Source organism: Falco punctatus (assembly GCF_963210335.1).
Source record: "Falco punctatus genome assembly, chromosome: 5".
NCBI classification, from domain to species: Eukaryota; Metazoa; Chordata; class Aves; order Falconiformes; family Falconidae; genus Falco; species Falco punctatus.
Window position 1 is genome coordinate 13,099,761 of NC_137584.1, and position 27,743 is coordinate 13,127,503.

At 37.5% G+C, this 27,743-nt stretch overlaps 1 protein-coding gene across 5 annotated transcripts in view; it reads right to left on the minus strand.

Annotated features, from left to right (window-relative positions):
- Positions 1-27,743, minus strand: part of SMAP1 (small ArfGAP 1) — a 95,899-nt gene that overhangs the window by 46,281 nt on the left and 21,875 nt on the right. For 3 of the 5 annotated variants that reach the window (XM_080388777.1, XM_080388776.1, XM_080388775.1), the window contains exons 2-4: positions 23,013-23,146; positions 22,223-22,308; positions 18,299-18,374 (exon numbers count right to left, since the gene is read on the minus strand). In XM_080388777.1, the coding sequence (XP_080244903.1) occupies positions 18,299-18,374; positions 22,223-22,308; positions 23,013-23,146 (296 nt within the window). Of the gene's footprint in view, positions 1-3,621; positions 3,700-18,298; positions 18,375-22,222; positions 22,309-23,012; positions 23,147-27,743 lie in introns of all 5 variants that reach the window. The other 2 variants (XM_080388774.1, XM_080388773.1) reach the window with 1 other exon arrangement.

Sequence of the window (27,743 nt, forward strand, 5' to 3'; positions counted from 1 at the left end):
AGCAATCTGCATTGATCTTGTACAACTGCAGTAGAGTAATAGTGAGTATATACTTGAACATTAGAATGGATGGAACACGAGTTTATCATCTGTAATAAAGGAGATGAGACAGTAGCTCCTAAATGTTCTTTCAGCCATTAGACTTGGATCCCTATGTTCAAAGCTGCTTCAAAACAGATTTTGGTGGGATTTTGTTGGTGGTGGTGCACAAAACACTGTTTTTTAGCAAGTTTCCCAGTATTTGGGAGGTTAGACTGAAAGGTTAGATAACTGTCCGTACAGCTCCATGTCGTGGTTTAATGCCAGCCAGCAATCAACTGCCACACAGCCGCTCACCCCTGTGCCCCCTTTGCCCACGGTGCTGGCCTTGTGTGCATACACAGCCCCCCCCATCATCCCAGCTCACCCAGGGGGTTGGGGAGGAGAATCAGAAAGGAATGCAAAACTTGAGGATTGAGGTAAGAACAGCTTAATAATTAAGACAAAATAAATAATAATAATAATAACAATAATAATAAAAGAACAATACGACCAACAGTAACAGTTACAATGGAAAGGAGAGAGGAATGAAATCCAAAGGGAAGGGAGGGAAGGAAACCAGTGACACACAATGCAACTGCTCGCCGCCCGCTGAGCCTTGCCCAGCCAGTCCCCAAGCAACCATCGGGCAGCCCCAGCCGACCTCCCCCAGTTTATATACCAAACATGCCATCCCATGGTATGGAATACCGCTTTGGCTAGCTCAGGTGACCTGGCCTGGCTGTGTCCCCTCCCAGTTTCTTGTGCCCCTCCAGCCCTCTCACTGGCAGGGCCCGAGGAACCACAAAGTCCCCAACCCAGTACACACAGTACCCAGCAACAACCAAAACCATCATCAGTGTATCAACGCTGTTCCCACACCAACTCCAAACCACAGCACTGCACCAGCCACCAAGAAGAAAATTAACTCTGCCCCAGCTGAAACCAAGACACTTCACTATTAAAAATAAAACAGCTTATTAGGCTACAAGTTTCTGTCAATAACATTGTGGGGTTTTTTCTTTTTAACATCCAATATATCTAATTTTTAAAGCTGTATAACATGGCATTTGCTTAAAAGAGTTCTAACACTAAGACAATGGCTTGGGTTTTTTTTCTGGTTTTTAGGGGGATCATTAGGCACAGGGGGCCCCAAATAACACATTCTTCATAACGTCCAATAATCAATCTTCAAAACTTTCACCATGTTTACCAGATGGATTGGGGTTACTCCACTGAAGTTACTCAAGTCTCAACTAACTCCTGTGAATTACTTAATCAGGCATTAACCTGAACACTCAGGTCCTGGAAACTGAGGCTATACAGTGAGCACCCACCTAAACATGGCTCTAGCAACAGAAAGCAATGACCACAGTCATGAAACTGCAGTAAAGGGGCATTTGGAATGTCTGTTTTGAAGAAAAGAAACAGAGACCAACTTAGGTTTTAGTGAACATTAAAAACACGAAAGTGAGCACAGTAGTCCAAACCAACAGTCCACCCAATACCGTATCTCACCTGTGGCAGTGCCAGGTGTTCAAGAAAAAGTCTGTATGACTGGGACAAGCGTAGAGCAGTATTTTATTTTGAGGTCATCATAACAACCTGAGACTTGCAGGCTTACTGACCTGAGATTACAAATGCATAGCTATGTCTTTCAAACAAAGCTTAGCCTTTCTTCCATTTACCGTGTTACTGATCCCAGCACCAACCTGCATTCTAAAGACTCCCAAAATTCCGTGACCATAACAATGTACTGCAAATCATACAAATATACTGTCTGAGCTACAGTTTTCCAAAAGTCTTTCATTCCCTGTCCTCACTCTCCACTCCAGCCTTCCAAAGTTGAGTAATTTAATCCTGTGGAAGCTTTTCTTCATCTTAGACAACTGCAATTTTTTTCCTCTCCTCCTGGGAAAGGTTGTTGGAAGTGTCATAACAGGACACTTACTTTTCAAACACAGTACCTTTATAGTTTACTTGAATATGTTTTAAGTGAAAGCAGAGTTAAAGCTTTTGCATATGATCATCCTCAGGCTGGCCTGATTTCCAGTTTTGACTTCAACATGTTTTTAAAATACGTTTTGTTAAGAGAAACCTTGCTGATAGAGAAGTTTCTAGAAACTTATTCTTCAGGACTTCAAGAATGAGGAGGCCTTGCAGTATGTTTCATATGGAAAACACTCCATAAAGGTGACCCAATATAAACAAATGCCTCCCATTGCCCTTAACAAAGCCCTGACAGTCTCTTAGTGTTATCTATGAAGACTTAAAACTGTCCACCAGTGTATCTACCTTCACATCTCATAAAGCCTACAGGAAGTCTCTTGATTCCCAGTGACTATTTTCACTCACTTCATTTTCACTGTGGACCTGAAAACCCATCTTCACACTTCACAATTTCAATATGCAAGCTTTCTGCTTCAGCTCCATTAGATAAAAACTAATTCAGACTAAATAAAAACATTTCTCAGATGTTGTATTCATGCCAGAGCTTCAACTCAAATGTTTCATTACTTGCAAAAGCAGTCAAAAAGCACCATGAAGATAACAAAATGAAGCTGGCTTTATATTGGCCTTAAATTCTAAGCAAAAATTATTCTTTTCCCCCCCCCCCAAGATTAATTTCTAACAACATGGCATACTAGTTACCCAGAAGAAATTCCAAATTTGAATGCACCAAGAGAGGCAGGTAATAAAGGAAAGGTGGTTTTCATTCTAACTGGCTGCTGCTATTCCTGGTACAGCTTTAAAAATATGTCAAATTCACCAATGCTTGTGGGTCTACTCCATGCCACTGTCCATTTAAATTTTAATTAATGTTTAAAATATAGCTGAACTAAAATAATTCATATCTGTCCACTTTTTCTGGATTTAGAAAAAACCCCAAATATTAACTTATGATCTAAACATAAATATTTCATTTACTGTATATAGTCTCAATTTAGAGTGAGGTATCCAAAAGAGCCCAACACTGAGCATTCACTCTCTAAAAACCTGTATTTCGTTATTGTTGCAAATTGTGACATTTACTGAAAGGTCATACGAAAGATACTTGTTTGTGTGTTAAGTTTTTCAAAGGCTCTTCTAAACAGTAAATGTAATGTCAGCACATACACATATCCAAGCTAGAAGGAATATTAAAAACCAGCATGAGTTAACAGAAGTGTCCCTAAATTAATTCTGTATTTATCTCCAAGGAGATTGAACTAAATGGCTGGGAACAGTACTGATAATTTAGATCCTGAAACAAGCAAGTAATATAAAATAAAGATACCAAAAATTAATCCTGAGGAGACAGGACCAATGACACTCATGCCCACTGGATGGGAATGAAATGGTGTTTCCACAGTTTTGTGACACTAAACCAGAGCAGAACCAGAATTTTGTCATATAAACACCAAGAGGTAGCAATCATGCATGCGCTTTGTCCTACTTTATCAGTTCTTTTCACTTATATAGTCCAGAAAGCAAGGAAAGAAGCATTTTAAATGCCTGAAGTATTACCAGTGATTCAAATATTCTAGTTAGCTTACTCCATAGAAACGCAAACAGTCGTGTAAAGCAGTAACCTGACAAGAGTTACACCCAAAAACCATGTACCTCTGCTTTGCTCTTCTCAGCAGCAGCTTGCAGAGAAGGAGAGGATGCCAAAGGCTGAGCAGCATCAGAAGAGGCTATCTGTACAAAACAGAGGAAAGAAATGAGAAAGAAAATAAGCAAGAACAGCTGGGAAGGGAGGGAACAGAGGTAGCTAAGAGACATGATTTTCATTCTTTTTTTCAATAATTTTGGGTGTGGGGGAAAAATACAACATAGAAGAAACAAAAAGAGGAGACAAAGTCGTCTTTTTCTTTTCTTTCTATCAGTACAAATTTTCAAGGAAATCTGTCAGGTAGGAATGAGTGACTTATAATGCAAATCACTAGAATAGAATATAAGAAAATGAACTTGGATAAGATCATATCACAGGCCTAAGAAAAATAATTAGGTTTCATCCATTGTTCAGTTTTATCCAGTGTGACTATTGAAATATTAATGTTCTGAAGCACGAAGGCACACTGTCCCAGAGGAGGGGGAAAGATGAGAGTGCCTTTGTTCTTGTTCACTGTAAGAAAATATTTTTATTAAGAGGAATGCAAAATCACTCTGAAAGTTATACGTTAATTAAATTTCTCATTAACTCTTCTCTAAGAGCCCTCCAAATGAATGAAGAGCTTAGGGTTAATATAAAGCCACATCCTAGCAGAGGGTGCCAGACCTTCCAGATAGGTGACATTTCTTTCCTAGGAATCAGTATGTAAAATTGCTGTTAGCACCACTATACATCCAGAATTATCCAAAAGGTTTAAGTTATATATGCAACAAATGCAGTTTGCTCAAGAAAATAGGATTTCTCTAAATGTGTTTACATACATCTTCCTATCCTATTTCTTTATGCATAGTTGATCACTTTAATGGAAACATTATCTTTCTATTCGCCTTACTATAAAAATGCAACTGAATTACATTTACCAAACATATAGAAGATCTTCAGAGCTATAAAGCTGACACTTCTACACTGTTTTGTATCAACTCTACTATCTACAAGGAAAATTTAAAAATAAATGAAGCTATTAAAGAGCAGGTCATTATGTTGGATCAAAATAACCAATTTAGATGGTATGTTTTTACTTAGTTCAAAAAATCCAGCTTGCATTAAATGAAAACAGAAAACTGAAAAAAAAAAAACCCAAACCCCACTTCATGTCTAAACACCCATATTTCTTACAGAAAATCCTACCAGTACCATAGCTTATACAGCTGGAATTTTAATAGAACATGTATATATTCAGTATTTTTACAAACTCAGACACTATGCCTATCCTGGAAGGTGGTGTAGAGCTTCAGGAAAGGTATTTATAAGGTTTAATTTTTAAACCAAATTTTACCTGCAGAAATATGAAACAGAGTCCTCATTTTTATATTATAGAAATATAAAATATATTTTATAAATATATTTAAATAGAAATATAAAATCCTCAGGTTATTAGAAGAGTTATGGATATATCTGCTGCAATGGAGTAGTTTCTCAAACTGTTGCTATAGGAACACAGGGATCCTGTTTATTCCCGTCACACCACATTGTAACCAAATAAACATGTCAGAAAAATGATTAAGTAACTACATGTATTAAACTATGAGCACTAAACCCACATTCCTTACTAAGATTTCAATGAAATGCTAACGAGTAAAATTGTGATAATGCAACATCTTAGGTATACTTTCAAAGTTTATCTTTAGAAACTGGGATTTTGTTTTTGGTTTGCTTGGTTTGTTGGGTTTTTTCATTCTTTTGTATGCTTCAGATTTTAAGAAAATGTGTTTGATAGTTTTCAGAGGTGAACAGCAGGTAACAGCTACTCTCCTCACAGAACCAGGTAAGCAGAATTTCATTTGGGGGTCGGAGGGAAATCAGCACTATAGATGCTTGCATCGCATTTTCATCCTCCCATAACATTCCTTTCTCAATCTCCAGATCATCATCATAAATTAAGGTATTATCTAACCTAGTATATAAGGTAATCCTATGAAGGCCTGAAAGTAATTATTACAGTTTTGTCAATCAAGTAATAGAATCATGGAATCACAGAATCAATGGAGAAGCATCATGCAAGCTATTTGCAGAAGACAGAGTGAAAAGCAGTTGCCACCTAGCCTGGGATATGGAACAGGGTGTACAAGACGAGAAATGCCCAAGAAAAACGTCTAAAGACAAACAGCAGCACTATATTCACTTCAGGCTAAAAAACAGCACTAGAAAGCACACTTCACATATGTAAATATTCCGCTAAGCAGGAATACAAAAGGCATATGACTGAAGCTAATCTTTAGGATAAGACACATGACAACGTATAAAGGACTGATTAAGTTCATACAATGAAAGCAATAGTATGAATTCGGGCTGCTGAACAGCTTTATTGCCACTGCATGGTGTTAAATTTGTTATCTACCCACTGCACCAAATAAGGAAATCTGAATGAAAAAATCCGATCAAGTCAAAGTGAGTGGCTGGATAAAGCTGAATAGAAAACAGGATTAAAAGGGGGGCTGGTGCAGTCCGCTGTGGTGAGCGGTTATCAGTCAGAGTACGGAGAGTTGGTTGGGGTACCAGAGAAGCTTGGGAAAATACTTGCCATTGGGACAAGCTGACACTTCGGGGAGAGCTGACTTGTTAACCCCGTGCAGGTTGCCAGCTGGCACTGAACCAGCCACCCCCTGACCTCAGAGCATCCAGCCCGGGGAGCCCGAGGGAGAGGCAGCGCTCTCCAGCTAGAATCAAGTCCCTGCAGCGCCAGCTGTTCTGCTCCTTGTCTGTCAGCTGTCATGTTGGGTAATGCCCATATACCAGAACTAGCATCAAATAAAACTGAAAATTATAATAACACTGCGATTTAAGGGTATTCTATTATTATCTTGGGATTTTTTCAGTTAGAAGACCGAATTTTCACTAATATCCAAGTCATTATTATGGATGCTGATACCCTCTTCAAGCACCAAGAGAAACCAGATCCCTTAGCCAAAGCACTCGGTTTTCAGGAGATTTCAGAATAGTAATTTTTAACCCCAACTAGTCCCATATTTTAGAAAACCAGTGAAGTTGCTTGAGATTCTGAGCTGTCAATAAAACCTCACAAGTTTTGTTTTCCCTTGTACTGCCCCCCAACTCTTACTTTGAAAGGTTGTGGTATGTTTGTATTTTCAAACTGCAGCACACTTCACAGATGCAATATGCAGCAAAAACCTGGACAGATAATCTCTCTCATTAGCATAAATCAAGCCTATACAACTTCTACGCTTGATGATTCATTGCCAAACCCCAGATGAGACCATTCAAAGTTAGTATTAACACCTTCTACGTCCCGTTTGCAGTGCAGACGTACCATTAGCTATGGCCAATGTTAAGTTACTGAACAGATGAAGCACCAATAAGGAGCAGTGGTTGACAACAAGTTGTGTGCTGCTGGCTTGCATTTTCAGTAAATCTTTTTTTTTTTAAACTACTGCAGTGATAAAGCAGTATCTTTACAGAACAGAGCCATTCCCATCTGTAGTCAAAAGAGATTATTAACTTGCCAACAAATGACAAATGAGAAAGCATCTGATAAGCGACCTATTTCTACACTCGGGGCCAGCAGAGAGAGCGCTGAAGTTAGACTAACACCAGTATCAAAGCACTCACCCATGACAGGTATATGCATGCAACTGTCCTGGAGTAAACGCTGCACTCAGTCCTGGTGAAACTGCTTTTAATTAGTTGAAAGCCACAAACACACTTTAAATATTTATAGTAAAACCCTGATCACCATTCAGGGTTGCAAAGCAGCATTTTAATAATAATCTAAAAACTGCTTTTTAGGACACTGAGATCACTGAAAAGCAGCACTATATAAATGCTACATCAAAGTAACATATGAGTTTTCTATTTGGTATTTATCAGCCTTTATTAATAATTATTTGTTTCCATAAGCTTCATCAAAAGCATCAGTACAGGAAAATTACTCCATGCTTGGATCCAAGTCCGAGTACCTGAAAATACTGTTGTTTACAAGGAGACATCTCCTCTTTGGTGCAGCAAAATAATTAAAAAAAAATGTTTTGCAAAAAAAACAGTATTCCACAGCAATAATTGTCTTCTGTTCCCACTTTTCCAATTTGTCAGTTTTAATCCAATTGTTATATTCCAGTGAAAGCACAGAGAAAAAAAGCTAAAGAATTAGTTTCTAGAAAAACTGGCCAATACTAACACCAATTATGATGTCTGAAGAGCAGACAACAGGAAAGGTAGAAAATATCTTTGTTTAATTTTGATCCAATGGAAAAAGACATTTGAGCAGGAAGGTACTAAGAATAAGATTTGTCGCTGAAACCACTGAAGACAAGTGATCAAAACCTCATCTAAATTTCCACATCAAAATCCAAAAAAAACAATTTCCAGAATCTTCCAGAATTCAAGTGAAGAAGCAGACACTGATCTACTCTGATAACATGTTAGCACTAAGCTCTGGAATGTTGTCAACTAAGGCGTCCTTGATTGCTGGCACTTTATAAAGTACCAAACAAAACCAATGGCAACCGCTGCAACCAACCATACCTGCTGCTAGAAAAAACCCAAAGTTGACGTGCTTGTGTGCATTAAGAATGTATTGCAAACTGACAACTAGCATCTGAGTATTTCATTTTAATTTTTAACTGAAGAGTAGTTGGGTATTTTGATTAAGAATTGAGTTCAGAATAGTTTTAAAAAGGGAATGAAGGCAAGGAGCTGTTTCTTAAGTTTCCACATTTATACTCTTATGCCCACAAAATTTTGATCGGGTTTCAGACCAAAAGACTTGTAGCCATTTTATATTTAGCAATTCTTGAATCTCTTTCCATTGTTTGTGTTTTGGGGCTCCTTTTTAGAAAGCTGATGAAGTAAAAATAACCATTTTGCATAATGAAGCTCAATACTGTCCGTAAAACATCAGGTACATTCAGTACTGAGCAAGAAAATACACACACATGCAACACTCCTGTGAGATTTCATTTTCACCTATGTTCTGTGAGAGACTCTTTGGTTCACAAAAACTTAAGATCAGAAAAGAAAAGGTCTGCAGGTTTACAGTATTACTCCAGTTCCCTGCCCCTCTTACAGGGCAATAAGTGACCTGTCCCCATTTTCCCCATTAAAAACTTTTGTAGTATTCATGAAGTTATTACTTAGTAGTAGCAATATCCAAATACATGCTATGTCAATAGTTCATGTAAAAGCATCAGCACAAACAGTATTTGACCCAATGGCTTTGATTTACTCTGTGCACCAGACTACTACTTTGAGTGAAAAAAGTAAGCTTACAAGAGTCTTTAAATGAACCTATCAGAAAACATACAAAATCTCAGAATTATTTTACCTTAGTTCAGTTTGTACTAACATATTACTGATGGCAACAGTCATACAAACACTATTGGTCAATAAGGTCAGTGTACTAAATTAAGTTTTCACCAACTTTTATTTGTAGTTTTTCCAAAATCCTGCTCTTTATGTAATACATATTACTATTTAGCTTTTTATTAAAAAGTATTCAAGTTAAAGCTTTAGAAACCTATCTTAAGCTTCCATTAAAATATAAAATTTAGGGTGCTATCACTCAGAAGATTCAAGAGATTAAAAAATGAGTGTGCTATCAAACCACGTCAATATATTCAGTAAATTTGCAGCTGAACCAAATACAAAGGTGCCCTCGAGTGGCCATTTCATAAGCACACAATATACTGGGAAATGACCTAAATGAAGAGGACTACTCTACACTCGTTTGACAGGTTTTAACTTCAGCTAATAGGTATGTTTTTCTTATTTCAGCAGACTTTTGACTTTATTACTGTGTATCTCCAACAAACGTTGACAACTCTAAAATTCATATTTTATTTTAAAGTACCAGCAATTACAGGGTGCTATTAAATGCATATAAACACACAACCAATTGCTTGTCATTTTTTAAAGAGGCCTATTCCCGAAATACTGACAGGAAAATGAGAATAGTAATGTACTATCAGTAACACTTACCTATGATTTTCTGCAAAACTTCTTTAGGCTAACTGACAAGGCTTTTTTTAGAGTTACTAAAAATGTCTCCTCTATTCAGTACTCTAACCACTGGACATCACATAAAAAGGGTCATGTCCCACGTTTCACAAAACACAGCAGCAGCTGGCTTTTCAGAGATGCCAGTACTGCTCTTCTGGCAACATTCTGAACACACTTACCACTCCTACATCCCTTCAGAGTGCCCATATCTTGTTACAGGAATACGGTGAAGCTTGTGTACAAGCTAGCTGTAGTTCTGACTGTGTGCAGAGCTACAGACATTCATAAAATTTACATCAAGCAGAGGTGCAATTAGTGTTCTGAGAAATACAAATATATTTAATAGTATTAGACTTGAGTTCAAAATATTTTTTCCAGCTCTAACCAAGAGCATCCATACATGTTGTTGCCCACATTTTGTTTTAGATTATTTAGCTTCTGCTTCAGGTAACCACCTCCTGAGATATTTATGGAGAGTCACCATGGCTTAATTAAAGGCTGACACAGGGTAATCAAAACAGATGCTTTTAATCTTTTACTGGAGTGCCCTCCATTTCCCCTGTGCAACCTAACTGATGTCTTCTGTATTTGTTCCAGGGAAAACTGTCTTTACCGAGAGCTTCCCAACACTTCACAACAATACCTTTTTTCCTGCTAAGTGGCTTGCTCTGCTGCATGCAGGATCGTTTACATTTTCGTGATCCATGTTAAACTGGCAATGCAGTCACTACAGATTTCAGCTTTGGCAGAAGCTTTGTTTACTTGGACATAGTAACTTGTAGCTAGGCAGTCCAGCTGTGTGAACTACTCCTCAAATGAAAGTACTTACGGAACCAGGGAAAACAAGACCCTGCACGTGGGAGCTACTAGGAATGCAGCTGGCATACGCACACCTTGGCTTCTCTAACTCATTCATTTAACCACTGGGGGCAAAGTCACTAGTGATATACCCAGGCATTGATACCGGGGCCAACACTACTTAACTTCTTCATGAGTAACACATGCAATAGGACTACGCTGGTACATCACCAGCAAGATAGCAGATGACACAGAATGAGGAGGGGTGGTTGATACACTAGATAGGTGTGCTGCCATTCAGAGCACCATTGACAAGATGGGCCAGCAGGAACCATGTGAAGTTCAAAGAGAAGTGCCAGGTCCCGCACCTGGGGAAGAATAACCCCCTGCACCGGTACAGGCTGGTTGTCACCTGGCTGGAAAGCAGATTTGCAGAAGAGGACCTGGAGGTCCGGGTGGACAAGTTGAACATGAGCTAGAAACATGGCCAGTTCTGGGCTCACAAGTACGAGAGAGATGTGGGCAGACTGGAGCCAAGTCCAGCAAAGGGACACAAAGATGATTAAAAGACTGGAGCACTTTTCAGACAAGGAGTGACTTAGTGAATTAACACTATTTAGCCTGGAGGAGAGAAAGCTAAGGGAGGAGGGGGCCTGGAAGAAGGAAATCTTATTAATATGTATAAATACCTGGTGGCAGGGAGCCAAGACTGAGGCACAATGTTGCCTGTAGTATCCAGAAACAGGACCAAGAGGCACTGAACACAAATTGAAACACAGGAAATTCCATTGAAACATAAGCATAGGGGGTTTTTTGGTTGTTGGGTTGTTGTGGTTTTTTTTTTGTTATTGTGTGGGTAGTTGAATACTGGAGCAGGTTACTCGGAGGGGTTGTGGAGTCTCCAGCCCTGGGGATATTAAAAATTCGACTGGACACAGCTCTAAGCAACCTGTTCTAGCTGACCCCACTTTAAGCAGGGAGAACTGGATGACCACGAAGGGTCTCTTCCAGCCTGAGCTATTCTATGATTCTGCAGTCCAGCCCATTCTAACAGCATGATCTTGCAAACTAATTTATCCCATTTCCACTACCCCTGCCCACAAGTCATAATTCTTGTATGGCATTTCAGTGCTTCCTATTGATGCCCATCTCCATTAGCGTATTTCAAAAATACTTCATATCACTTGATTCACAAGTTCTTCATAGACCACTAAAATCCCACAGTGGTTCTTGCAATACTGGGAGACGTAACTGGTAATCTCTCTCCAGCTCAATGACTGAATGCTTCTGGATGCTAGCTACTATAAACTTCCTGTTCACATACCCTATCTCACCCCAGTTCATCCATATTAAGGTGCCTACATGACATATTTTAGTGTGGTAAATGTATTATGGATTTAATCTCATTTAAGATCACTTCGGAAAAATCTCTAAATTCGCATCACATTTTATCCAGTTGCCTGTTTAAGTTCATGGCTTTTAAACTATACACAATGTCTTAGGAAAGCATGAAAAACATAGAACCATTATTCTTTTCCTTCACTGAACTTTAGGGTTATATGAAACTTCTGCTCCACACAATTTACACCCTTTCTTAAATATAGAATCTTCGTTTATTATTCTCTAAACATTGTCAGGACATGATAATATATTCCCACTTCATGCAGTCAAATAGACTGTGCTAGTCTGTAAATTTTGAGACTGAAAGTACCTGGAATCCATTTAAGTTGATTCAGCATCCACCCTGAACAAGGCCATTTCCATATGCATTCTGAGAAGTTGTGCTCTTTCTTCTTCTATATACTTACTTTTATTTAAAACTGCAGAGATTGTTTGTGATAATACCTACACCGCTAATCTTTTTCCAAACTCAACACAGTGACTTCACTGCTTCTCCTCATTACTTGTGTGGTATAAAGATATAAAAATAAACAATCTTTTAAGCAAGATTGTCTTTTCACAGTTTGTATTTTACATCAAAGAGGCTGTGCAGAGCTTTTAAAAAATTTGGAAAATATGATTGCTTCCAACTTGATTTCCTGAACCTCTGTGCAACTTTAGTACACTTTTAACTTAGCAGCACGTAGATACGGTCAAATTAAATGATTTGGACTGGGTACCAGAAACCCCTTCATTAGTGCACTCCTGTGTCTCAAAGAATCAACCCAGCAGCTGTTACACAATAGCTTATTTTAGACAGATTTTTTTCTTTCTGGAACCTTTTTTTCTAAAAGATTCTAAAAATTATACATTTCCTCTTGGCTTATCGGCAAACTGTGCAATCATCTACTTCAATGCTTACTTCCTCTAACCAGTAATTTTGGGAGATTCTTACTAACTCCCAAAACCCTAAAACAAGCAATGTTTGCTATTTCTCTTGGTCACTGCATCTAAGATCATGAGCCTCATTAACAGCTGTCCCTTCACCTTATCAGCTGCATAGCTTTGATTACAAGTATTTTGGACTCAATACAGAGAACATCAGTCAAGATGAATACTCTGTTCAGACATTACTTTCATAAAAACAAACATCTCAAAGTATGTCTCCAACAAGGCTTGCATTTGCTCCACTTACATTTACAACTATTCTGAAACAGTCCTTCAAGTCATTTATTTAAGCATACAGGCTCAAGATTCTTGGGGAAAGGTATTTGTACAACTATAAGCTGCGCTCTAAGAGTGCTCCAGGAGACAGTAAACTAAAGGAGCGTAAAGAGTTTAATAAATAGTTTTGTTTGCCCAAAGCAAACAAAAGATTTAATAGGCAACAGCCTTCAGGACTAAGATTGTTAAAAGTGAAACTGCTTTCTTTGCCCTTCAGTTCCAGGACTGTTGTGTACAAGAACCCCTATGATAAATACAAGAGGATTTGCCTGTGCTTTAAAGCGACAATCTGGTGCAAGCCTGCAGCGGAATTATATTCCTGACGAGTTTAATGACAGCACCCACCTGAAGGAGAGTTTTAACATAGAAAATTACCTCACACCCCTTGACCTACGGTAACTGTCTGTGGTTAACTACAGAAGCGATGCAAGCTCTCAATTGCATTGTACAAGCTTTCAGGGATAAATCAAGTCAAACAGCATAGTATATTGTGCAGTAAATAGCTCATGTTTTCATATCTTAGATGCATCATTTCCAAAGATGCCCTAATCATTTCACTACTGTGTGAAGTTTGGATTCTGTGCTATACTTTGCATCATTCACGGCTTATGTATGCCTAAAAATCAAGAGGTTTGGCAGAAAATTAATTCTAGACAACAGTATTATGCTGAGGATATTCAAAATAAGTGGACTTGCTAACGGCTACCGCTGCTCCCAAGTTGATTATTCAAAGAGCAAAAAAAGTTCCTGCCATTAACTAAACCAAACCACATGTGTTAGCCACAGAATATACATATATATTCCCATGTAACATCCTGTCAGCTTCAAGTGTTTTCACTTGTATTCTTCTTCTTAAATTTCAGCATACAGAAAAGGCATAAAACCCCATGAAGTCCTGAATGTTTCAAAATTACATCACACCAAAGTGAAACAGGGGAGCAGCTGGCCAGATCAAGAGACGTGAGTTTCTTAAGCAGTTGGTCTTTACAAGTCTCGACAAACCGAGGTTTCACCACAGTAGAACTATGAACTGTTTTCTGAGAAAGCAAGTGTTGATCTTTTGTGACTCTTGTTAATGTTGGGTGAGAATTATGATAGGCACTGGCTTGAGAAATACTAGTTCTAACCCTGTCATGGGCTACGCTGCTTAAATGGAATATACTTTGATAATAAGGATACATTTTCCTAAATATCATAAATACAGTACAGTTGTCTTCACAGTCATAATACCACAACCCTACAACTAAGCATTTATAACATGTATCTAAGCATTTACAGATCATTGCAACTATAAGAGTTTTTCAAAGAGCTGACATGCATCTGAAGATACTTCGATGGAGTACCAAAAAAAAAAAAATCAGTTTGCCTCCCTGGGTAGGCTAATTTACTCAAAATTCTCTTCTTTACAATGATCAGAGTAAAGCTTAAAAGTAAATACTGCTACCTTAACAACAGCTAAATGGATTTTTTAAAAAAAAAATGGCAATATTCCAGTAGTCTGGAAAAAGTATTTCTACAAATGCATTGTTAGACATTCTGAAACTTTTTCGTCTTGTCTTACAACATTATCAAGTAGCAAACACATACAAAATACTAACAATTTATAATGATTAGAAAAAGGTTTCTGCTCCAAGTAAGATCTAAAAAAGTATAAATATTCCAAAAAAACTGAAAGGCGCCCATAGAACTCATCCACATCAGCATATTTCTTAAAATATCAGATTAATTTTAACTGTATTATCAGTGTTAGCAGAAAATAATTAATAGACCATTTCCATTTTTATTTTTTCCCAGGCTTCCCCCCCCCAGATACACTGCTTATTCTGATTTAAAGCTCCTGCTTCTTGTTTCACTTGCAGTACATATGTAAGTACATCTGTGAAAAGAAGGAACAAGCATAGTGGGATCACTTTGACAAATTCTCTACCTACATCTCCTAACCTGACCCTGAGCACCATAGCTTGCTTACCTGGGGCTACCATGCCTGCTGTATTTCAGAAGATTTTTCTCAAGGCTAAAGCCTAAGAATTAGGCCTAACATACCAGAATATTTCCCAGTACCAAACTAAACAAAACTACAGAAATACAACGAAAGAAAAATGAAAACAAAAACCCCAAACACGCCACTGTTCAAGGCTGTCAGCCTCTCGGTCTTTCTGTAAAGAAGTCACATGCCTGCACCAAGTATGAGCATGGAAACGAGGGTAATTATTTACCAACAACCCACTCTTAACAGCAGAGTAAATTGTACCACTCAGTCCTGAGCAGTGATGCAGAACCAGCATTTCACATTTTCCCAATAACGACGGATCTGAAAACTCTGAGATCTATGCATTTTAATAGATTTTAAATATTTTTTAAAGTCACACTGCTTTCAGTCAGTTTTGTAATGTATATTTAATTTCTACTTAAATGCATTATTCTATTTAAAATGTAACTAGCCAATAAAACTGCAGATGCTTTTTTTGCACACAGCTTTATCCTGCATTGCTTTTCAGTGAACCATGAAAAAAAAATTAATTTTTCATATTTGCCTGTATTTAGTCTGCATATTTGATGGCACTACTGGTCTCTGTACTAGCTAATTTTGTTATTATAGTATGCATCTTTAAACCCCAAATATAGTAATATAATAGTCTTGTCAGAAAAAAACCCCATCTCATATAATTAACAATTGTAGATAAAAATTTTGTAACAAGGGAAAAGATACATGAAACCTAAGCATCATAGAACCAGGAACTGAACCTTCACATACACTCTTGGGCTCTAACAGTCAGAGTACATTAACACTAGCACAGTTGTTATAGTGTTAGACAAATGTAAAAAGATTTATGATCTTGCCAAAATTAAGTTAAGAGAAATATTGTGCCGCATGTTTTAAGAGAATCTGTTCAGAACATTTTTTAAGCTACAGGAAGCTTTTACCACAAGCAACTTGTAACAGTGGACAAAATCCAGGAAAGCCTCTTAAATTTTTAAACCTCAGTGAAATTACCGGGTTAAGGAAAGCAGCCCTTAGGTCATAACAAGCCTGTTTCTGCACTTCTGTATTACCTGCTCATACCTTGAAGGGATTCATTTTACTAAATGACAACATACATACACATCTCCAACCTAAACCAGTCTTAATCCAAGCAGAAGGCCATTGCTACTGCAAAGGTGATAACAAAAAGTGAGTGTGCTAAAAAGCTCACATCACCCCAGCAGTTCTGATTTTGATTAAAAATAAGGCACAGGGTGCTCTCTGAAAAATAAGTGGGGTAATACAAATTTTCTGGAAGAAAAGAGCTTGCCATGTTGAAGCATAGGCTCCCCACCTGAACAGGTCACAAGATTATTACTCATGAAAGCATCGTGCTAGCAAATGCTGAGGCCTACAAGCAGGAATCCCTTCAGTTGCCAGGTAATCTTAGCCACCTCCTGGCAGGGTGGGAAGAGGGAAAGTGTCTTGGATGTCATCAGGACTGCAAAAAGAAAGCTTTAGAAACCATCACCACCTGCTGCACAGGGGCACAGAAACCTATCCCCGCAGAACTCCCTTCCTCACCCCATTCTTCTAAAACTCCTCAGAGACCTCCATGTGCTGGAAGCATAGAGCAACTTCTCCCCTTCCCTGCCAACACCATCCAGGAGCAGGAAAGCAGCATACCAGACATGCAGAATGGAGGCCCAGCTGCGCCTTTTCCTCCTCTTCCCTGTCAGTCCCAGGCCCACCTGAAAGACGATCCCTGAGCACCAGTCACTGCACTACACGTGCACAGGAGCTGGGCTGGGGACAGAGCAAGGAGGGTAATCCAATACAAGCAGCACATTAGAACTACGGGCACTACAGCAGTTCAGCGAATTCAGTATCGTGTACTTTCAGGATTTCAGATTGCCCACCTCAAGCCTGATGTTTGGTGGCCTTGAAGAAATGCAGATGAATGTGAATGTGCACGAGTCATCTGCTGCCAAAATATTTCATTATCAGATTTTGTTCCTATCTCAAAGAGATTAAGCCATTTAGATTAGTCAATGAAAGAAAAACCCAAGTAGGGAAGAAATAAAATGGTGTTCCCTACTCAGCAGTAACATGCGTCTCAGCTTGTCTGGATTTTACCCTTGCTGTTATGACAGGTAAGTGAATAAAATTACTTGACATACGATAAAGCAAAATCTGATTACTCCTTCAAACACATTAAGGCAGCAGTGGACTACTATATTAGACACCTAGGTTCTCTATTTAGAAAGATCTCGAGAGTCTTTTGAACTTTGTAAAGCATAATTTTAAACAATTCTTCCTATTTTCTACTTTGGAATAAAAGTAAAGAAGGGTAACTGACAGTGTAATTCAAACCACAATTGTATTTTACCTCTCAAATGAAGCAATTTTCCCCCTACCTCAACAATGCTTACTGAAATACCCTTCTCTAGTTTGCAAGTTTGGAGGTTTTCCCTTCCAAAATGAAACTATCATTGAAAGATCCATTTTCTCAGATGGGAAAGGCAGCATAAACTCCCACTCTTTATACCCACACTTGCACTCCTTTCCCTGTCAAAGTTAAAGCACAAATAAAACTATGTAAATAAAAATATATAAACTAGATTGTATGTCCCAGAAATAGCCAAAAAAACCAAACAAGGCTGTGAACTTCAGCAAAGGCTGACATTTTCTAAACTGCTTTGCTAAAAAAGCACTCACCAACTTAATGTACTGAACACAGCTACGTGATTCAACAGCTGGTTTGCCATATTGCCCATGTTTGCTATTACAGTGCACCTCACTGCAAGGAAGTCTGGAATTCAGCAGACCAATAAAAGACCCTTAGAAGAGGGGCCCAAAACACCATAGGATTTCTCATCAAGGTAATTACAGAGAACGAGGGAAGACAAAGTCACCAGAAACAGTAATCCTATCTTATCCCTGTAACATGGGAAACAGTAATCCTATCTTATCCCTGTAACATGGGAAAAGATACTCAGAAAGGACTCAAAATATAGTTGAGGAACTACCCATCACCAAAAAACACAATATAAAGAGTTAAAAACACAATATAAAGAGTTGGAAGCAAGCTATTTGTTGGATCATAACACTTCGCATTATAAATGTAATAGACAATGTATGTTGAACTTATAAAACCTAGGAATAGCTTTCAAGAGAGAGAAAACATTTAGCTCTGCATCAAAGTTTTTGACTGTGAAAGACACTTTAACACACATAATGTTTTCTACATTTCTCTTATGTAGCTTTCAAAAAAGAAAAGTGACAATTCTTGGTGAAACTCTACTTACATTGAAGGCATTAGCTGCATTTTTATCATAATACTTCTTCTTTTCATACTTATCCCTGATGAAAAATTCCACAGCTCTGGAAGTAGCCCATTTAAGGAAAATATGCATTCAGATAAATAGCAGCATTAACCTAAAAAAACCTGACGGGTTATTCAAATTAAAGAATTGCACCAGATTTTTGCTCCATCTCATTTTGTAGTTCTAAAACAGAACAAACTGCTTTACACAGAACAATTGCTATTGCAGTGTCAAAAAGAGCATTGTTTTACTACAGAGAATGAATCAGTTTAATCTCTTAATGAAACAATACGAGAAAGATATACTAGAAGTAATGCAGTGTTCCACAGTTAGGACGTTTTTGCTTGATATTTATAAGCTACGGGGCTGCATTACTGCAAATACTTGAATAAAGGTACTCATATATGGTAAATAATTAATGGTATTGTTTACCATCAGAACTTGGGAAAACAGTATTTTCTTTTCAGGTAAAAGGTGAAACGCATGTACCTGTTCTCCGATTTGCACAAATTATATCATGCATCAAAAGCTGATCGTAAACAGTTCTCAGAGGTAAGTCCTCCATGAGAATCTCCTACTATAACAAATACCTCTGTGGAAGGGAAAGAAAACCAAAACACTAGTGCTAGAAATACACTGAAGCAAAGGTGGAAACAGCAGCAAGGATATTGATGTAGAAGATCAGAACCGACAACTTCCTAGCTCAAACACAAGGAGGATAAATAGTTGCTTTCCTCAATTATTGTCTCATCCAAAAGCAGCGTGATTACTTTTAACTTTAGTAAAGCTGATTCTCTGGTATCTCTAGAATAAATTTCAATGAATTTGTTTGGTGATCTGATTATCCATTCAAAAATCGAAACTGCAACTGTGGAAGCTCGGATTCATTGCCTCAAACTGCCACAGCAATTTTTCTTCGATCAATAGAAAGACACTTTAGCTCCACATAATATTGCTTAAGATTAACACTGAGCTCACAGCACCCAGTTCCTTCATTCTGTGCATCAAGTTATATCATCAACAATGACATTTAGATTCAAACTGTATGCAAGTGTCACCTAAACACACTGAACCATAAAAGCTGCAAAAACCGTAACATTCTTTGCTACCTCTTCCCAAACATGCAATTGTGTAATAATACTCAACTCCCATAACTTTTCAGATTTAGCCAAGACAGGATTCCCTCAGAAAGTTTATTTTCAAATTCACAGTAGAAATTACTGCATTATATAACCATAGTGGGAGGAAGAGATAGAAAAAGGGAATTGAATCTTTTTCCATGCTATTGGGCTGTAATTGGATAACTACATTAAATTAGAAGTAATTTAGAATTAAACAGAAAATATTTTAAACTTGATTTCTATAAAATACCTTAGAAAAAACTATCACTTCTTCAAATAAAGTCTTAGTTATTTGCCAAAATTAACATTTTCAGATGGCATATTTATTTTGCCAAGTGTTCTAAGTTTTGGTTGCTCAAGATTTTGGTGTTTGGTATTTTAGTTCTCTTGCATAAATATTTCCCTATTTTTAGCAGATTCCCAGAATGCACACTTGACATTTCAGACAATTTGAAAGTTTTAATTTGAAAATTATTAAACACCGAATCATAAGTACGTAAATTTCATAGGGTTTAATTTTTCAGGATGCTATTACACCGGGATATTGAGTTGTGTATTTTGAAAAATACCCACTTTATTCAAGTTACACCACTTCAATATGCATGATTTTCCGGATCACATTTAAGTTTCTTTAGATCAATAACCTACTGTGCTCTTGGTAACAACAACAAAAAAAAATAATTAAAGCAACCTCAACAGATGCCAAAACTGTTTTAAGAGAGTAAAATGAAGAGACAAAATACAGTTCTACAATTCACTCTACTCTTGTGGAAATAAAAGTAGAAAAAAACCACTTTCAAACAGGAAGCTAAAGCTGCCATTCAAAAACACATCAAGATGATCCTCAAAGTTAGCTTCTATGCCAGAGCATCCCTGGCAAGTACAAGGGAAGAATAAAAAAATGCCCAGAAAGGTCAGTCTTGTGATTAAGCAGCAGAAGTGATGGGGGGGGGGACACGGGGACCTTTAGCCGGAGATTTTGGGAAGCTCTCAAATACACGTTTCTCTTGTGTCTCCATTCTACTACCTAAAAAATAGAAATAATTATATTGTAGTGCTACAGGAAGTTAAACACTAACATAGAAGAACAAACACAAAAGTGATCATTACATGCAAAGAGTTTTCATAGTTAATCCAAAAGAATATTCAGAGTATTTAAAATATTCGTAACCAGAATACTGATGAGACAGTGCTGATTTTGTAGTGAGACAAAGGGCAAAGAGGAAAGGCAAAAAAAGCCCACAACAGCAGCTTGTCATGAATGCCATGTAGGTAAGTAGCTGACAGAGTTACGGGGAAATTGAGAATAAAACATAAAATTGAGAAATAAAATAGAAAAGGTTGGCATCCTCTCTCCTAGCACTGTGTTTTTTAATAAACACATGAAATTAAATATATGCAGTTGACCAAGACCTTAGAAACAGACTTAGAAACCGACAACTGTTTAAAAGGCTATATAATTATTTCAAAATATACAGTATCAAAGTGATTATTTTGAAAGTCTAAAAATGCAGAGTTTGGTCTGATCTGGCAAAAAAAGCTTATAGTAAAGCTTTATTGCTTCTCCTGCAATAACACCAGTGAATTCAAGTTAGCTGCAGGAAGAACAAAAGATACATCTTCAAGACCTATTTTTGAATAAGTTTTAGTCAAAGTATTTCAGTCTTATGGCTGAAAAAGTTCTAGAATATTACAGCTGGAATACTACAGTTACATATGCATAAGAAAATAGTATGTTTATCTTAAAGCTACTGCAATATGAAAAAACATATATTTTTTGCTCAAGTGCATTTTGTAATGAGGAGGCTAACCCTTAAAAAAAAAAAAACTTCTGCGCAGAGCATATCAAGCATACTATCTAATAAACAGAAGGACCAATATCACTTTCTGACATAGAAGAAGAAAATTCAGATCCAGTTACAACTAAGTCTGTTTAGCAGCCTCCATAGCTTGTATCATCTTCAAGCTAAAAGAGGTAAGGAAAGATTCAGCTCACTTAACAGTAGTTGTTTAGGATCTCATTATAGTTAAAGACTTCCAGTAAGATCAGGTGAAGCAAATCCTACCTGTGGAGTAACTTCACTGTATGAGGAGCCAATACAAATCTAAATTAATGCCATTATACATTATCCTAATGATTCAGTACATTCAAATAAGGTATTAAGGAAAGTTATTTATTGGTGACAATTTTTCTTCCAACCTTCCCTTCCAGGTATATGGTAATAACCACACAGCAACACAAGTGGTGGCCATTAGGGAGGTTTGGTTAATTTAGATATTCTCATGCTACTCATCTGTGCTCACACACTTCAAAGAACGTACACACTCCAACTCAAAAAAATTACAGAGTACCTAATCTAGAGAAAGGAATCCATACTTCACTTGAGTAGGATCCAATGGCTCATTTTACTTCACCATTCAGCTCATTATTTCCTGTTCAAATGTTTCTAACTTCAGCTGGCAGTTACTCAAGATACAGACAGAATATTCAAGAGCTTCCTAGTATCACTCTAACTTCCTACATACAGGAAATTTATGAAGTCACCTCTTCTGAAAGCAAAAATAAATGGGGCTTGCCAAATCTCATTATGAAGTAGATTTGCTATAACTGAAGTAATTTAAACCTTTTCTGAACGGTTCCCAACTTCCACTGTCATATCTTGTACAACAATATCAATGAAATAAATAAGGTGAGTTGCCAAACGCAGCAGTTCCTTGGAACAGTCATACCATCTAAATCGCATTAAACATCATTTCAATGTGAAAGCTAAACCAAAAAGGATACTGATCTGTTTGAGGTCTTCGGAAGTTCTCTGGTAGATTAGCTTCATAGAGTAGTCTTGCTTTAGTATTTCCCATTTCCTGCATGCACTAAGGAAAAGCGGTAGAAAACTGTTAGTTCATGTCCATTAATATTTTAAATCCTGAAACAGTCAGAATGCTACTGGTATGCTTAAATGACATCAAGTTTTTAACTTGGAGACCTCCCTGCTGTCATATGTCTCAGGAGATGCTCCCATGGCACAGGAGGGCTGCTGCCAAGACTTGCTGGACAAAAGCTAACAACACAGACACTGTTTACTGCATAAACTAACCCATCCAGCGAAAGATAAGCTTTCATCTTTTAGGATGGCTGTTCAGACCAAAAGGAACAAAGGTAAGAAAATGTGTCTGGCAGCATAAAGAGGCTTCAGACTGGAGCAGACTTCGAATAGTGAGGTCTTGGTACACCAAAAGAATGTAATCAACAATGAGACAAATGTGTGAACCTTACCTTACTATCCCCCTACTAAAAAGGAAAAGGCTTACAACACATTTGCTACAGACATAACAAAGCAGCAGCTTTCAGAGTCCCCATGTAAGGTACAATATAGCTAAAATGATACAGAAAAGATAGCCAAACCAATTTCTGAAGTGAGTTTTCAGAATTTAAACTCATTACAGTAGAAATATAACACATTAAAACTACTTTAATTGTAAAACATTTAAGTTGGGGCATCATGATACATTCAAATCCTTTCAGAAGGACTCCTGGCATTCCTTTCAAATTAGAAACATATTTTAAGGTATTTTACCTGTATTTGTTCTGGTGTCCATTGGTCCAAGTTGACAGACTTGACCCTTGATATATGGACCCCAAGATTTCGATGTATTCCAGCACATCTGATGCAAATAAAAACACCGGTGTTCCAAGAGGCCCATCTTGGACCTAAAGGGAATACAGAAATCAATTATTTTCAAAATTCCATATACTGTGAAGAATTTCTTTAGCATAGTTCTATACTGACAACAGGAATAAACAAGTATGGATAAAGGCTCACAACTGTTACTCTGGGGTATCTATTACTTCTAACAATCTCCATTGTTAGTAATTTTATCTGCAGCTTTCTACTTCTAAGTGATGCCACATAACATTCGAGTTAGCCAGATTAAGCTAGGAAGTCATACGGTGTTGTACACAGCCCTCCCCTGCACATGAGAAAAAAGAACCCCAAACAAACTTTACAAACTTGGCTTACTAGTAACAACAAAGTTTTGCTTACATCTTGAATAATCCTTGTGGCTACACATAAGATGCAAGCATCAGCAGAAATCAGTAGAAGTTGCCCCCTTTTCTCCAATTAAAAGCATCCCAAGACACGTATCTGAACTTGGAATTAAATGCAGGGCAATCTTATATTAATGCAACAAATCCTTTAGTACCTCATACAGCACAGACTTTACAACAGTAGCATGCAAGCTCCTAGGGAATAATACACAGATCTGCAAAACTAGCTCATGAAAATGTCCACGACTAAGAACAGTGGAAAACTGAACCCATTCAGTACCCTCGATTCCTACGCTACAGTATCAGTTGCCATTCACAGCCCAATGAATTTTCTCACAGAATCAGGTCGATTTATGAACCTTTCCATTGTTTCTCAGCTGTGTTGGCATGTTCAGAGAGACCTAGAATATGCTGGCCTGAACTCCCAGTGACACTTGGCATGTCTGACTTGAAGTTACTGAACAGTCTCAAACATTTATATTATTTTATTTCAGCCCTATACACCACCAATGTTTAAGGCACTGCTTTAAAGCCCATCTGATTCGGAGCTCTAAAGAGCTCAGAGATTAAGTCATTGATCATCACAAGCAAGAAGGCACACTGAAGAGTTGGAAAACATTTCAAGCAATTAACTTCCACTTTTGTATGATAAGATGCGGACCTAGACCACTTATGCAACTGTAACAGTTTGCATTTCAATATTAATAAATCGTACACATTCCTGTGGCCTAGAAAAGAATTTTATGCCTCCTTCTCCTGATCTTTAGCTTAGAACTGTGTTGGGTTGACCACAGTCAAGCACCCACAGAGCTGCTCACTCACTCTCCTGCAGGACAGAGAGAAAACAGAAGGAAAGTGAGATGACGTGCAGACTGAGATAAGAACAGTTTTACTAAGTGAAGCAATAACTGCACACAAGCAAAAAAAAATAAATATATTTCTTCACTACTTCCCATTGGCAGGCAGGTATCCAGCCACTTCCTAGAAAGCCGGGCCTCAGCACACACAAGACTTGCTTTGGAAGACACCGCCATAACCAAGAATGTCCTTTCTTCTTCCTTTCCTTGAGCATTTATTGCTGAGCATAATCATACGGTGGGGAATGGTCAGTTAGAGTCAGCAACAGTCCCAGCTTTCTTGCCCACTCACCCACAGCCCACTCATCTGCAGGGGGCAGAACATAAAAATATAAAAATTAAAAAAAAAATCCCTGATAGCATGCAGCACTGTTCAGCAAAAGGCCAAAACAAGCAAGTTGGGAGAAATCCTTTCAGTTAAGACTCCATTCTTTTGAGCTGGTATTCAAAAATCCCAAGATACATTCACAGGTCCCCAAATTTGTTGCAAGAAGCCTTCCTCTTACTAGTGGAAATATTGGCTATATTTAAGGTAGCCACCTTGCTTTTAATTTCTCACATTCAAGATCTCAAAAAGTCAAGTGACCTACATCCATTAGTCGACCTTTAAAACCAAAATGATTAAGATGACTGGCAGTTTTCAAAATTAAGTGTTACCATCATAGAATCGGATTTCAGGCGTCGAGAGATCTAACAGTTACTCATTGAAACTAACGCATAATTTCCCACAGGGCACTTCTACATTAAAACTACTACTTGTCAGGTAAGATCAAACCAGTCAAGCTTTTTACAATGTGTGTCTTAAATAGTTCAACAACTAGCAAACCTGTTAATCTGCCTTTTTATTTTCCCTTATAAAACACTACAAACACAAAATACCCTGTCCTTACAGTCTGTGTAGACCTATATTATTATTACAGGAAGATCCCACTTAAAATTTATACGACTTTACTTTTAGTACTCCAGGGTAGAGCTTTGCAGGCCATTTGCCTGAACATAGCAAGTTTCAGCTAAAGCAGTATACCAGAAGAAACTTCATAAAAAAACCTTCTTAGCCACTTCACTGTAGATGGGCAACACAGCTTATGCAATTGCTTCATGTACCCATAGTGGTTTATAAACAAAAAGGTAAGGCAAAGCAAGAAGTGTCCAACAGCTTCTCCAGGTTTTTTCCTCCAAGGTATAACCCAGGGATGTGCCTTCCAAAGAGGAAGGTCGGTTTTGATCGCATTATAGGGACAGAAGGTGTTTATCTGTTGCACCTATGTGCTGTTCACGTTATCCTATACGGTGTTTACAGTCACTATAAACTTTTTACTGCAACAGTTTTTATAGAGCTAGACATCACATGAGTTTCCTATTTTTCAGGTTCTTCCTTAGCTATGATATCGTAGACAAGCAAGTTCTATGTTAATGAGAAAAGACCAGAATGAGGGCTTGACATGACTAAAGTCTCTCTTAATAAATGAAAAGACAGATCAGATCATTAATATCGTAGTTTAACATTTTAACTTAATTTTTTATTAACAAGACCGTAACACAACTTGTCAATTAGCTGGTTTTCTCCTGGAAAAGAGCAGTCTTGCATTTTCCCAGATGCTCAGATTTCATTAGTTTGTACTTACTCCTGAAGTAACTTAGGGAAATCAAATATATTTAAGCAATAAAGTAACAAATTAAGCAACAGAATAACAGACAAACCTGAGTCCAAACAAAAATGTTCATATGTAATCTCTGAATGTATTTCAGACTAATGACAATATGCAATATTGAACATTTCAAATGACTAATGTTTTTAATTAATACAGATTAATCATAGCCACAGTTAAGCAGTAGTCAAAAGAAGTTACAAAATAATGTTTTCTCTGTGGGCATCAAACCAGCTGTGCTTGACTTAACCAGTCAACTAAAGCTTGAAGTCCATAAACCTTCCTGTGTGAGAAATGTTTAACAGTTATTTGGACTGATTCAATAAACAATTTACAGTTATCTCAATTCTGTATAAAGTCAGAATCCTTATTTCTGTACATAGGAAGTATTTTGCACTTAATGGAAATACTCACAGGTTTCTTCTCACTGAATCCTTAAAGATACCTTAAAGATTTGGGTTTCTTCAACAAAATTTACAAAAGTAACCTACTTTATCTACTGTATGTATCTTGCTAGCTAATTAAGAAGAGAGACATTTGGCTTCAGAAATGAAGACTGGACATTAAGAATCTTGATGACTACTATTTCATGCTATTTAAAACACCTTTGTATGTCAGCAGCAATGCTATCTTACCTATCAAGAACTGCATTATACCAACTCCAATAAGACAACATTAACATGAAATACTATTTGACATAAGTTTTAACACAATTTAATTTTATTCTTTTGAAAGCCATTTTAATACAAACTTTTTACTAAAAGATTTTACAAGAAGAGCCGAGCTGCACTTCACCAGCTTGCTGTACCACTTATCAATGCACCACTGACATAAAAATATACTTCAAACAATGTCTTCAGTACTTTAAGGTATTTTTAACTGCTTAAAAATATTTTCAGCCTCTTTCATCCTTTTCTGAAGTCAATTTAAGGAAAAAAGCTGTAGGACTTGGTACTGTTCTGAAAATGACCAACGGTTATACTGGGATACTGTGAAGTCCCTGAAACGCTACCTGGCTGAAACAAGGGGAAAAAGAATCAGCAATCCTAAACCAGACTGCTGCTTCCAAGATGAGAATCTAATTTATTTTCTTCAATCTAAATATTTTATTTCTTTTCTGTATTTTTCTACTGGTTAAATTTCCTTTTCAGTTCTTAATAGGTAGTTAGGTAAGGTCAGCTGTGAAGGTGTGCGTGCTATTTTCCAGAGGAATTGTCAAGACAAGATTTTTGAATGCATTAGGTCGCTCTTGTGAACATGTGACAACATTCCTTAGGATGGCCTGACATTAACAATTGAAGTAACCTTTACACAATAACTAACCCTGAATAAAAATCCACGAGGTACATTGCGCATATTTAATCTTACTGGCAACTTTAATTTGGTAACCTTCATAAAAAGCAATGACTACGTTTTGATTTGAATTTAAACCCAGCACAAGTGCAAACTTCTTGTAAGAGCTAAGTAGAAAGATGGATCTGAGCCGTCAAATGGCTTCACACAAATTAATCTGGAGCCTTGGCTAGTACATGTTAAATGGAGAATACCAGGGGACATTTCCTGCTGCACTGGGCCTGGCTGGGATGGCATTAACTTGCTTCATAGCAGCACGTATGGAGTTGTGCTTTGAATTTGTGACTAAAACAGTGCTGGTAACACCAATGGTTTAGCTACGGCTGGACAGTGTCTGCAGAGAGTCAAAGCCTTCCTTCTACCCCCACACAGTAGGCAGGCGGTGGAGAAGGGGCTGGG